The sequence below is a fragment of the Peromyscus maniculatus genome, chromosome 1 (genome assembly GCF_049852395.1).
Source record: "Peromyscus maniculatus bairdii isolate BWxNUB_F1_BW_parent chromosome 1, HU_Pman_BW_mat_3.1, whole genome shotgun sequence".
NCBI lineage: Eukaryota > Metazoa > Chordata > Mammalia > Rodentia > Cricetidae > Peromyscus > Peromyscus maniculatus.
The window spans coordinates 182,306,255-182,320,500 of record NC_134852.1 but is presented as its reverse complement, the minus strand read 5'-3'; the positions used below and the strand labels follow the sequence as shown (position 1 = coordinate 182,320,500).

Here is a 14,246-nt window from a genome sequence, read left to right as displayed (position 1 = left end):
TCACTCTTTCAGATTAGTCACAAGGTGCATTAGAAGGTGCCATCCTGTTCTTAAGAATCCCGAATTCATGGTTACACTTGAAACTTCAAAACCTTAGGAGCTGAATCAGGTCCACTGTATATTTTTAACAACATCTCTTCTGACTCACCCAGAGGAGATTCACCAGGGAGAAGTTTTCCTAATGCAGTAGCCATTTCATCCATAGCTCTGAGAAAGTAAAACTAGAGGCAGCCAGTAATATGATTTGTATAAGGAAAGCAAGGAGAGCAGGTAGCTCACATGCTCCTGGGGTCATGAGCAGATTTATGCAGCAAACTATCCATTGGCCTTGCCTCCAGGAGAACCTGTTTATGCTGTTCTCAGGCCATGTCCCCTGAAGAAGTTACAAGGCTTTCGGCACTGTTAGTGTCCACAGGTGGCTTGCCCAACTCTAAAGCTTGTCAAGTTGGAGACTGATCTAGTCACTTTCCCTTAGAGATCAATGTGGTCCTAACTATACCCTTGTGTTCTAGAGTGGATGAGGACTTTGACCAGAACCTTCTCCCAATTTGGCATTTTCTATAGTTATCCTTGGTGGTCTGGATGATTTCCTTTTGGTTTTTGTTTCTGTAGCTTGGCATTTCTTTGGATGAAACAGTCACTGAGAAGGATCTGGATGATTTGCTGTGGATCTTTGGTTGTGAGTCCTCCGCAGTAAGTAAAGACTGCATTGTCTTCATAATGATTATTAGATGTGGTGTCCAGGATGGCTCTGCTCTGCCTTTTGTGGGCTGAATGTGAGTGAGAACAGGGTCAAGTGTGGCAATGGCCAGCCCCGTGTTCAAATTATGGCACTGCCTGTCCCTTTCTTCCTGTGACTGTTGATAGCTCAAAGTCACTGTTAACAGACCCTGTTGAGGCCAGTACATCCAGGCCAGGTGGATTATCAGTGATGAAGCACCCTGACTTCAATACAAAGATTTGTGACATTGTATTCTGGGAAATTTATTACACTCACTCATTTAATGAGTAATTTTCAAGGATGTAATATGTGCCAGGTATTACCCTATGCCCTGAGGTTATGGTGGCAAATCAGACACGATTCCTCCCTCCACCAAGTGTATAGACCAGTGAGGAGCCAGACACAAAATCCAGCCTGGTCTGTGAGGAAACTGTGAGCAGAATAGATCAGCTTCTCATTGGGGCTTGGATCAATTTCCTACACTAAGATCTGAAATTTGAGAGTGAGTTATTATACATTAAGATGGTGTGATAGAAGAGGAGGGTGGGTTCAGATGTCCTTGCTATCCTGCGGAGACAGCCATAAAGGCCAGGAGGAGAGATAGTCCTGCGACACTGACGCAGTTCTGCATGACTGAGTAGCTTTCCACAGCAGTGACCTATTAGGGATGAGCAAGGCATGGGTCACCCTCCATACAATTGAAGTGAGAGAAGCCAGTGGCTCCCTAGACCTCTGGGAAGACCCACCCAGAGCACTCTACACACTTTCTCCATGGCTTGTTGCATGGATATGACTTTATGGAATACTTATTGAGTGAGCCAATGAAAGAAAGCTTTTAGTATAGAAGCTGAAATACCTTCCAGAGTTCTGAGTGGTGATCTGTGGCTGTCTGGATTCTTTTGAGAACCTTATTCAGCTCCAGATACCAATTATAAACTACTAAGAAGCTTCACAATGTTCCCCCAATGACAGATTTTATTAATTAAATAGGACCAAGTAAACTCCTTCCCCCATAGAACGAACACTGGACTGAGTGTTCCCTGAGATCATTGACCTGTATGCACCTGAGGGATGTTTCTGGAGTCATTAATACAAGACTCAAACTGTATTTCCATTTGTTTTCTCTTGCTATGATGGCACACTGACCAAAAGCAAGTTAGGGGCAGGAAGGCACAGTACATCACTGAGGGAAGTCAGGGTAGGAATATAGATGGAGACCGTGAAGGAAGGCTGCTTACTGGCTTGCTTTCTCACACAATCCAGGCCCTCTTGCCCAGTGTGGCAACATTCACCATGGGCCAGACCCTCCCTCATCAATCCTCCCTGAAGAAAGTGCCCCATAGACTTGCCTCCAAGCCAATCTGATGGAGGCAATTCTTCAGTTGAGATTCTCTGTTCCCAGGTGACTTTAGTTTGGGTCAACTAAAACAAACCTGCTCATGATGCTATTAGCAGAGAGAGTGAAGAGGATGCATTTCATTGGATCTTCTAGATAGAAAATCCTTAAGATTCACATACGTTTTCTCCCTTTCTTTGAGCAGCTTCTTGGCTCTCTGGATAATATCACTGATGAAGAAATGTTTTTATTTTTGCTTATTTATTTCCCTTATGCTAATGATTGAACTCAAAACCTCGTACACACTGAACAAGTGAGGACTTGACTACTGAGCTATAGCTCTTCGTTTACAGCTCTTGGTTGCTGCTCTTCAGGCGGAGTGTACTAGGTTTTTAACTTGAACCTTGCTTATTCCACAAGGCAAGTGATCTGGTCCTGAGCTACACCCACAACTCAAATGTTCTCATTTTAATTTGTTGTTGTTGTTGTTGAGACAAGGCCTAGTGTAACCAACTATGGAACAATTTTTTTTTTAGATTTATTTATTTTTATTTTACACATATGAGTGCCTTGTCTGTATGAATATATGTGGTCGGAAGAGGGTGTCAGATTCCCTGGAACTGGAGTTACAGAGAGTTGTGAGCCACCATGTGGGTGCTGGGAACTGAACCTTGGTCTCTGGAAAAGCAACTAGTGCTCTTAACCATTGAGTCATCTCTCCCTCTTCGTAAAGACTGGACCGTTCATCTTCCTGCCTCCGCCTCCCTGGCACTGGGATTGTAGGTGGGTGTCACACATCAGTTCGTGCTGTTCTGTGGACAGAATGCAGATCTCCTGCATGCTTCAGAAGTGTTCTGCCAAAGGAGCTACGAACTCAGCCCCTCAAATGTTTACAGTGTTAGTGAAATACAAGTCTGCAGGGATCTCTGTGACCTTCACGGCAGCAGAGAGATGAGCCGAGGGAGGCAAGAAGGCACGTTGACTGCTCAACGCTCCTCAGCTCCTGCCACTTTGGTTCACACTTTGGGAGTGTGACCCCAAGTGGTTTATTAGGCATATTTAAGCACAGCACAATATGGTGAAAATTATTCTGGTGATGAGTAACTCAATCCTGAGTATGCAACAAAACACGCATAAATCTCCTTGAGGAGCAAATTAAGCTAAATACAGATCCTATGTGACGACATCGAAACTCTTTGTAAAGTCCATAAAGATAGTTTCTAGAATTTAACTGAGAAAAACAGATTTGCTTATGATTTATTGAGAAAAACAAATTCACAATAAGGATCTGGAAGAGAGTCCAGTGCTGGAAAAGTCCCCAGCCATGAAGACAGTGAGGATAGCACACGAAAGTCACCAGGCTAGAAAGCCCATCTGCTCCAGCCTTCCTAGCAGAAAACAGGTTTTACATTCCTTACCTTGAAGGAACAGACCTATGTGCTTAACATTTCAGGTTCTCTTGTACATGGCTGTGAGCACGAAGACCTACATGCCCCCTACCCAGGCCATCTTTTTTTTTTTTGCTTTTGCTGCTCATGCTTTTGTTATAGTATTTAAGAAATCATTGTTAAAGCTGGACATAGTGGCACAATGCATACCTTTCATCCCAGCACTTGGGAGACAGAAGCAGGTGGACCTCTGTGAGTTCAGAGAGCCTATCTACATAGCAAGTTCCAAGCCAGCCAGGAATACATAGTGAAGCCCTGTCTCAAACAAGAAATAACAAAGAACAAGAAACCATTGCTAAATCATAGGTCTTGTATATCTGTGCCTTTATTTTCTTCTAAGTGTTCAATTAGTTTGGCTTTTAAATGAATGTCTTAATATGTTATTTTTGGATTTTTAATCTAGCCTGGAAACTTTTAGCCATGCCATGTCCTTCAGTTTCCATGGTCTTTCTTGTAGGAGTTGGTAGCTGAGAGCATGGGAGAGGAAAGGAGAGGTATTCTGGCGTCTTCATTCAAGAGAAGCAGCCCATTTCTCACACATCAGGTGTTCAACAGGTTTGTGTGGCTTCAATGAATTCTGCATTTTATGTCCTGGCAATGAACCAGGGAGCCTGGGAGGCTGTGGCTTCTGATGCTGACCATTAATTAGGTCCTGGGTTATTGCCACTCAGCCAGGCTCACTAATATATCCATGTCAGATAGAACCCATCCCTGAGGTGAGCCAAGCATACCTTGTCTTGTGGCCGCTCCACTATGCTGGGGCTGTGATGGGGAGGGGAATTCGCAGATGTATTTGCTAGGCTGAAGTTGGTCTCAGGAACTCCAGCCTCTTCCCAGGGTTCTCTCCTTCTTGCACCAGGTGTGCTATGAGGTCCACTGGAGTCTCTGCCCTTCCCCATGACATACAATTACCGTGGCCTTGGGGTACGACTCCTTCCTTATTTTGTATGAGGATCAGCCTGACTCTAATTCAATGGCTCTGACCTTATGTTTTATGTTCACAGCTATCACTCAGAAACCAACCTTGTCCGGTATATGAAGAAACTAGAAAACAAAGACATTTCCCTTGTTCACAGCATGATTCCATTGGTAGCTGTTTGTGGCCTTTCTTTTCACTAGCCCCATCCCGAGTCCTGTGCATCGTATCTAAATACAATGCAAGGGGACAGAAGCAGAGCCTTGTGGGGAGGTGGGAGGGTTGAGAGATGGGCTGTAGATGGTCATTAATGTGATGATGCTTCTTGGATCTGTTTCTTCAAGGGATCCTGCACCATGAAACTCAATAGCGCCTCCGAACTCACAGTAAGTAGGTCTTGTCTAAGAAGCGGGTACTTAGGGGCAGATTTCCAGTTTGTACAGAAGTGGATGAAAAAAACCTCCCTGGACTGTGTCTATGTGCTTTAATGATCCTTTACTTTGCCATTCTGCAGTCAAGGCAGAGACTCTGATATTTCTCACAACTTAATCAGTTAAATTTATGGATAAAGCAGGTGTGGTGCTACATGTTCTTAATCCCAGCATTCAGGAGGCAGAGGCAGGCAAATCTCTGAATTGAGGGCCAATCTGGTATAAAAATCAAGCTTCAGGACAGAGAAACCGCCTCAAAAAACAAAACAAAACAACAACAAAATTTATGGCTAAAACTTATTCTTCTTACCATCAAAGTTTTACCTCATGATAGTTTTAAAGCCATCGATATAAGTGATTGTCCCAGCTTAGGGTCCCAAATAGCTGGGTCTACAAACATGTCTATCATGCCCAGTTATGTAAGATTATTATTGCTACTACTATCTTTTATGGTTTTGTGTTGTGTGTGTGTGTGTGTGTGTGTGTGTGTGTACATGCATGCCGCAACGCACAATGGTTCTCTCGTTCTACTGTGTGGGCCCAGGGATCAAGTCAGGTCATCAGGCAACTGCATCACTTGCCAACTCCATAAAATTATTTTTTTTTAAATTAAAACAGGTAACTAGTTTTTATTTTTTGTTTTCTAAATCTGGGCTTTTAAAAAACTTCTTTTTTTTACCAATTTGTAGTTCGCCTCCAAGGCAGACTTAAGAATGCTAAGCATGGGCCGGAGGTTGGCTCTGTGGTTTGCCAGGCATCCATGGTTTGCCTCTTAGTTACAACAACAGAGAGAAAAACTGAAGGGCTAAAGTAAACTTCTGACAGTCACATGCCTGTAATCCCAGCACTTGGAAGGCAAAGGCAGTACCTTGGATTCTCATGTCAAAACCCAAACAGACAAAAAATACATACCTCTTTCTGTAAATCCAGTCACAGTGTCAGAAGGATGAGATTTGAGGTTTCAATTTATTATCTGCATCAACAGGAATTTGATTAACATGGTGTTGTGAGAGGTGCTCATCTCTACAAGGCCAAGATCATTTCAGCAGAGCTAATGTATTCCTTTTATCTCTTGGGATTATTCTGATATTGCGAATTGTTTCAAGCAAAGGAACCAATTTGGGACTGTGTTAGGAAGGAGATCTTTCCTATTGGCATTTCTGTTCATGTCTGGTTCTGCTCAGTGAAAAGAAAATAATATGTATGCATGTGTGCACATGTAAGAGTTGGACCAAACTCACTGCTTCAGTAAGTCTGTTCTGGGACCTTTCTGCTCCTGGATAGATAGAATCGCATTTCTGTGTGAGTTTTCTTCTTGGCTTTTGTGTTCCGCTTGTACAATGTAGATAGTAAACATTCCTATTTCCTTAGGTTGTGCAGAGAAACTGAATGCATATATATTTTAAGTGCCTTGGCAGCCCCTGGCTCCTTGGTGCCATTCTTAGTGTTGGTATATTGTCATTACCAACATCATTTAAAATCGTTGTTACTTTTACAGTGTACACGTGCTTATGATGTTCCTCTTCTTGCTCTTCAGCCCATCACATGGAAAGAATTTGCTAACATCCACCCCTTTGTGCCTCTGGACCAAGCCCAGGGATACCAGCAGCTTTTCCAAGAGCTGGAGAAGGATCTGTGTGAGCTCACAGGTTATGACCAAGTCTCTTTTCAGCCTAACAGGTAAGGGATTTTGTTTCCTCTTGTTAGGAGCTATCTAATATCAACCTCCAAAAAGCAAATTGTTTTTTCTTTTCTTTTCTTTTCTTTTCTTTTCTTTTCTTTTCTTTTCTTTTCTTTTCTTTTCTTTTCTTTTCTTTTCTTTTCTTTTCTTTTCTTTCTTTCTTTCTTTTTTCTTTTTTCTTTTGATTTTTTGAGACAGGGTTTTTCTGTGTAGTTTTGGTGCCTGGCCTGGATCTCGCTCTGTAAACCAGGCTCAAACTCACAGAGATCCGCCTGGCTCAGCCTCCTGAGTGCTGGGATTAAAGGCGTGCGCCACCACCGCCCAGCTCAAAAATTGTCGTTTCTATGTATCCTATTTTTATCATTTATTACTACGTATTACTCTAAGTTGACTGGGCACTTAGACTCTACTGGAGGGTTATGGCAAAGAAGTCCAAGGTGGCCTCCTTTACATAGTGGAAAATTTGGTGATCATGTGTGGTCTGGAAGAGAAATGTTGAATAGGGCCTTGGTTTTTTTCACCATATGGACCTCTCCCTGATGTTCCTTGGGCTTCCTTAGAGAGAAGTTCCTCTCTTGAACTCAGGTTTCTGAGTTCAAAGGAGAATGTTCCAGGTGAAACCATGCAAAATTACAGATGTTTCAGGCCCAGCCTCCCAAGTCACACAGGATGCTCTGAAAGTGAAACATGGTACATCAACTTAGATGTTTTTATTTTGTATCAGAACTATCCACACAGAATCTATGAGTGAGCATAATAACCATAAATTTTGACTTTGTATAATACTAACAAAGTCATCACTGGTTTTTCTGCTTCCTTGGAATATTTAGATGCTAAGTGCAAAAATGTCAAGTTATCCTTGCTGGGCATGGTGGCACACACCTGTAACCATAGCATTCAAGAGGCAGAGGTAGGTGGGCTCTGTGAGTTCAAGGCCAGCATGACTCTACATAGTGAATTACAGGCCAACCTTGACTACAACATGTTTTTTTTTTTTTTTTTTTTTTTTTTTTTAAATCCTATTTGTTTGTTTAATCCCTGCTTTTCCATTTATTTCCTTAAAGTATAAACCCAGGGGACATTTACAGCCTGGCCAAGAAAAGTCTAATAATATTTAATTGCCTTTCCATTTCCCATTGAGCCCAGCATGGCTTGCTTCGACTTGTTCCCAGAACTCTTTTTGCCATTCTTAAAAATCACTCAATAGCACAGAACAAATTCACTCTAGAAACCTTTGGTTTCTGAATTATGATACAATGTTTAAGGCAAACAGAAACAAGAAGTAGGTCTCTCAGGGACGCAGGGTGAAACAAGATGAAATTATTGTTAGTGTATTTGACTTCTAAAGCTGAGGGAGTTCCTGTGCTGGCTGCTTTTATGTCAACTTGACCTAAGGCATAGTCATCAACAGAGGAGGGAGCCTCTGCTGAGAAAATGCCTCCATAAAATCAAGCTATAGACAAGCTGGTAAGGCATTTTCTTAATTAGTGGTTGATGGGGGAAGGCTCAGCTCATTCCGGGTGGGGGCCGCCTCTGGGTTTGATGGTCCTGGCTTCTATAAGAGAGCAGGCTGAGCAAGCCGTCAGGAACAAGCCAGTAAGCAGCACCCCTCCGTGGCCTCTGCATCAGCTCCTGCCGCCAGGTTCCTGCCCTGTTTGAGTGCCTGTCCTGATTTCCTCCAGTGATGAACAGTGGCGTGGAAGTGTAAGCCAAACAAATCCTTTCCTCCCCAATCTGTTTTTGGTCGGGGTGTTTTACCTCACTAAAACAGTTGCTTTTGAAAAGAGAAAGTGCAAATGGGTTGGGAAGATGGGTCGATGAATTCAAGGGCCTATTGAGCCATCATGAGGACGTGGTAGCAACCCAGGGCTCCTATAGTCAGATGGAGGCAGATTCCCCAGAATCTGTTCCTGGTTTTTTGTTGGTGGTGTTTTTGTTTTGCTTTGGATTTTTTTGTCTGTTTGTTTTTAAATCTAGACAAGGTCTTGCTGGCCTCAAATTCATAGCAGTTCTCTCAACACAATCTCCCAAATGCTGAAATTTTAGGCCTGAGCCACCAGGTCAGGTTCAGCTTTTTAACTTTAATAGTCTATTCTATAACCTTTTCTTCAGGGAATATTTTAAACTCTTTAATTAATTAATTAATTAATTGGGATAAGATCTCACTATGTAGTTCTTGGCTGGCCTGGACACTCAATATGTAGACCAAGCTGGCCTCAAACTCATAAAGATCTTTCTGCCTCTGCCTCCTGAATGTTGAGATTAAAGCTGTACGATACCGTACCTGTCTTTTTTTGTCTTTTTTTGGTGTTGGGTTTGACTGAGGGCCTCATGTATTCTACGTCTGCAGTCTACCGCTGCGGTACTTGCTAACTCCTAATACCTTTTGACTCATAAAAAACGCAACATCCGGGCTGGAGAGATGGCTTAGAGGTTAAGAGCACTGACTGCTCTTCCAGAGGTCCTGAGTTCAATTCCCAGCAACCACATCATGGCTCACAACCATCTATAATGAGATCTGGCACCCTCTTCTGTATACCTAATAAATAAATAAATCTTTAAAAAAAAAACAAAAAAACGCAACATCCTGAGTTGGACATGGTGGTGCACTCCCATGGTCCCAGCACTGGGAGATGGAAGTAGGAGGAGCAGGAGTTCAAAGCCAGTCTGGGCAACATGAGACCCAGTGGGAAATCTGGGGACAGCTGCCGCTTAGTGTGTTCTCCACTCCTGGGTTCTATGTTACTCTGTGTGTGTGTGTGTGTGTGTGTGTGTGTGTGTGTGTGTGTGTATAATATGTAGAAATATTTTTCATAAAAATACTGGCTGGAGTGTCACCTTTCTCCAAATATGCTAAAGCAGCTTTCATTTGAGAAATTTCTATAGTGTCCATGAAATTAAGCATCATGTTCTTCTTTAGACACAAGGAAGGACTAAATGTACAAACGGAGATAAAACTAAGCTGAGTATTGTAGATGTAACCAACCGTCTTATTAAATAAGAAACACAGAACCAATGTAAAAGAGAAAGCCAAGAGGTCAGAGCTCAGAGCTAAAATCTCACCCTTCCTCCTGCGGTGTCCCAGCTTCCTGAAAAGGGAGCTATTTCCTGTCTGTCCGTCTTTTCATAGTCTTTTGTTCTGCCTTCTCATTGGTTGTAAACCCAAACACGTGACTGCCTCGTCACTGTCTGTATGTACAGCCCTCTAGGTCTTAAAGGCGTATGTCTCCAATGCTGGCTGTATTCCTGAACACACAGAGATCTATGGGATTAAAGGCATGCGCCACCACCGCCACACTCTGTCTATGGCTCTAATAGCTCTGACCCCCGGGCAACTTTATTTATTAACATACAATTAAAATCACATTTCAGTACAATTAGAATACCACCATAGAGTATGTGGCAGCTACTTCTAAATCTCAAGCTTTCACTCAGAATTCTTGACAAGGGGACTCTAATAAAAAAAAAATCATTGAGCTTTACATAGTCTTACGTTTTTGTTCCACTCTTAGGAAAAGCCATTTTAGCTGTTAATGAATTGCCTCCCTGTCTCTGTGTACAATTTGTTATTTTTTATTTGAGGTTTTCCTCACACACTGACTAGCTGTACTTGTACCCCAGCTTCTATACACCTGGGTAGGGAGGCTTTAGTTAGCTGAAGAACAGTGGGGTCTCCTCAACTCCAGCCTCTTGGCAGCTCTTTGGTTCTTGATCAGTTATTCCGGCTTCATCTAGCATACTGAATTTTCTTAGGGATTCTTGGAAGAATACATATTAGTTTTATGTAGATGTAACCAATCGTCTTTTTAAAATAAGAAACACAGAGCCAATGTAAAAGAGAAAGCCGAGAGGTCAGAGCTCAGAGATAAAATCTTACCTCCTGCAGTGCTCCTAGCTTCCCCGAGAGAGGGAGGTACTTCCTGTGTCTCTGTTTAAATAATCTTTCTGTTCTGCCTTCTCATTGGTTGTAAACCCAACCACATGACTGCCTCATCACTGCCTGTAAGTACCGCCCTCCAGGTCTTAAAGGCATATGTCTCCAATACTGGCTGTATCCCTGAACACACAGAAATCTACCTAGCTCTTCTAACCACCATGCTCTTGCTATGGCTCTAATAGCTCTGACCCCAGGGCAACTTTATTTATTAACATAAAATTAAAATCACATTTCAGTACAAATAAAATATCACCACAGTTTTAGGTGATGTTTTCCACTGGTTGCCCTTCATTGTGCATTAAACAGGGAAAATACATAGCCACTCCTCCCTCTCAGTGGCCGCAGAGACAGCTCAAGCCACTGCTCACTCAGCACGATGGGCTGAGGCTTGCCACCCCTAAACATCACTTCCTGCAGCCTGCCATGCAGGTCCAGGCCCTCAGCTTTTCATTTCAAATAGATGTTAAATCTACGGTCTGAAGTTCCCTTCCACATGAGATAATTTTCTGATGGCCTCTGCCTGGTTTGTACAGATGTGCATTTTTCATAATACTTTCTCACCAAAAGATGGCACTCATGACTTTGTTTAACGATTCCTCTGTAGTTAAGTTTCACATGGCATTCAAACATACTTGCGATATTTAGACGAGACAGCTGATACTAAGAACATCTAAGGCAAAAAACGGTTCAGCATTTCCAGCCTTTCACATAGTGCTTTCCTATCGGATTACTGGCTCTTAGGTCCAAACAATGTCATCTTAAAAAAAAAAAAAAAACCCTTACACTTATTTATTGATTTGTGTGTGAGAAAGTTTATGTGTGTGGACACATGTACCACAGCATCCATGTGGTTGGAGAACAATCCGCATGAGTCGATTCTCTTTTTCTTCCCACCATGTGGGCCTGGGGCTCAAATTCAGGTCATCAAGCTTGGTGGCAAGCTCCTCTTTAACTCATTGGCCCCTCCCACCATCTCCCATTCTCTTCTTTCCATTCTCAACTATACCTTGGCTGACTCTGCCACAAAACAAGATGAGCGGATGACATGAGAAAAAGCTGGGGGTAAATATAAAATACATTTTTAAGAATTTTGTTTTCTTAATATATCTGCATTGTCCCCTCCACTTTTCCTCTTTCCAATTCCTTTCACCCCTTGACCCCTTTCAAATTCATGTCCTCTTTTTTCTTTGTTACACACTTACACACACACACACACACACACACACACACACACACACGCAATCTGTTGAGTCTGTTTAGTGTGGTTGGTGTGTATATGACTTCAAGACTGACTTCTTTCTGTTAAATAACTAACGAGGGAGCTTATCCCTAGGGAAGACTAGTTGCTTGTAGTTCTCTGTCTAGGAGAGGAGTCCCATAAGACATTTCCCCTTCCAATAGCGTGTCTATTGGTGTTGTCTTTGTTCATCTCGTGTTTACGCAGCCATATTGTTGAGGTATTGTGGGTGTGGCTTCCCTGTCATTTCTAGGAGACACAAGTTTTCTTGCTCCTCATCAAGTCTTTCTGCCCTTCTTCCTCAGTCTTCCCCAGCTTTCGGTTGTAGATGTGTTCACTGAGGCTGGGCACCTATGATTTCTTGTTCCCTGTATGTTGACAAGTTGTGGTTTTCTCCAGTGATCTCCATCTGCCATAAAGAGAAGCTTCTTTGATGAGGGGTGAAAGCTACATGTATCTGGGGGGTAAGGATGAGTGTTGAGAATGTAGTAGGGAGTGTGCTGGTTTAGTCAGTTGGCAGCTGTAGATTCTCCCAAGGTCCATGACTTCACTAGCCCTGGGTAGTTACCCAGGTTTCTAGTATCATGCATGATTTCCTTCTTGTTGGGCAGGTCTTCAGTTCAGTTAGACAGCTCTTGATTACCTCCAGGATATGAGCGTCACTATACATTTTTTAAAGTCCTTTTCTACAGGGGAAAGTGTTAATCCCACCGATCAAGAAAAAGATCACTACCACAGTTTAAAGCCAAATTTGAAGCAAGCTTTAATTAAGTACTGGCCAGGTGGATGGGCTCTGGCCAGGTCCATACCCAGGTTCCCAGGAAATTGTCCAGAATCACAGCTTGTAGCCACTTAAGAAGGGAAACCCATAATTCATTGCATTTCCCATCATGTCAATCAGTGGCAAGCATATATCCTGACATACCTCCATCCTGCAAACCTCCCACCCGCATGTGATCAAGCACATCAATGTGAATGAATCAAACAAACTTGTTTAGGAGCATGAAAAACATGTGGCTTGTTATCGCCCACAAACAGTAGCCTCCAGCATTTCAGGAACTATCATTGGGCAAGAGGCTTGCAGATCAAAGGCATATTTGTTTCATGGGTCTCTTAGGCACAGTAATTAAAACTTAAAACGTAACTTTGGCTCTCACAAAAGGATGACTTGCATGTGACTTGCCTGGGCTGAAGGATAGAATTCTATTTGGAACAAATCTCCTGAGGGTTTATTACGGAGCCACCTCATAAAGATAGAATTCTTTAGATTCTTTGTAGGGGAATGCACAGAACTCCAAACCCAGATCCTGCTGGCAAGGGTCTGGGTTAGCTGAGATAAGGCAGGCACACCGTGTGGGCACTACAGTGACTTTCCATGTGCAGTAGGTGTGCAGGTTGACCTTAGGTCATGTGAGCATGGGAAGTAAGATGAAATGAGTTGTTTTTTTAAAGGGTGTGTGTGTGTGTGTGTGTGTGTGTGTGTGTGTGTGTGTGTGTGTGCACCCAAGGAAGTGAGAAGAAGGAACCAGAACCCCCCAGAGCTGGTGTTTCAGGCAATTAGAAGCTATTCAATGTGGGTGCTGGGAACTGAACCACCCCCTGGAAAGAGCAGCAATGCTCTTAACTGCTGAACTCTCTCTCTAGCCCCTGCGATAAGAGTTTGCTGAAGGAAGGGGATTAGTCATTCATCAGTCAGTGTTTATCAAACATCCTTTTCCTTTTTATCAGCATACTTGGCACAGAAAATAAAGTTAAGAACAAAGTGGACAAGAACTTTGCTTTCAAGGATAGCCTTTGGGGGGCCTATATAATGAAAAGAAGTCAACCATTAGGATCTGGAGACACAGTCCAGCACAAGGACCTTGTGCTGAAAGCTCCAGCATGAGAATTGGCTTGATATAATTTGAGGGTAGCCTAGGCAGCTCGAGGCTAGTAGAAGAAATTGATATAAAAGGCACAGGACTGGGGCTGGGATGGCCTTGACGAAGAGTTGGACTGGTGGCTTTGGGAAGGCTTGTAAAGTTGGACAAGTTGAAGAATGGGTAGGATTGGATGATACACTCTTTGTGTGGTTTCCTCACCACTCAATGATATCTGCTTGGTTTTTAATCTCCATTGAGGAGATGACAGAGCAGCACAGGGGGACCATGTAACCAGTGATGACAGCGATTTTCATAGTGAGATGTTCATTTCCTTCTTCTGGAAAAAAAGGGCATCAGCCAGGCAGCGGTGGCGCACGCCTTTAATCCTAGCACTTGGGAGGCAGAGGCAGGCGGATCTCTGAGTTTGAGGCCAGCCTGGTCTACAGAGTAAGTTTCAGGACAGCCAAGGCTACACAGAGAAACTCTGTCTTGAAAAACAAAAAACAAATAACAACAACAATAATAAAAGGTGTTGTGTGCTAGTACTTTGGTTTCAGAAGTCCATAAAGCCAGTGAACAGCCTTTGCCCGTGGAAAAGCAGAGGGGGTAAAGCTGACTCAGAGTTGGGGGACAGCTGCTAGGTGTCTTGGCTCTTGGCAGACATGCTGTTTTGTTTC

The 14,246-nt window shown here is 43.0% G+C and overlaps 1 protein-coding gene across 1 annotated transcript in view; it reads left to right on the top strand.

Moving 5' to 3' along the window:
• The window catches only part of Gldc (glycine decarboxylase), an 86,931-nt gene that overhangs the window by 44,590 nt on the left and 28,095 nt on the right, over positions 1-14,246 (top strand). Inside the window, exons 11-15 of the mRNA XM_042262586.2 lie at positions 613-693; positions 3,963-4,060; positions 4,510-4,594; positions 4,766-4,807; positions 6,390-6,532. Coding sequence (XP_042118520.2) covers positions 613-693; positions 3,963-4,060; positions 4,510-4,594; positions 4,766-4,807; positions 6,390-6,532 — 449 coding nt within the window. The remainder of the gene's footprint in view (positions 1-612; positions 694-3,962; positions 4,061-4,509; positions 4,595-4,765; positions 4,808-6,389; positions 6,533-14,246) is intronic.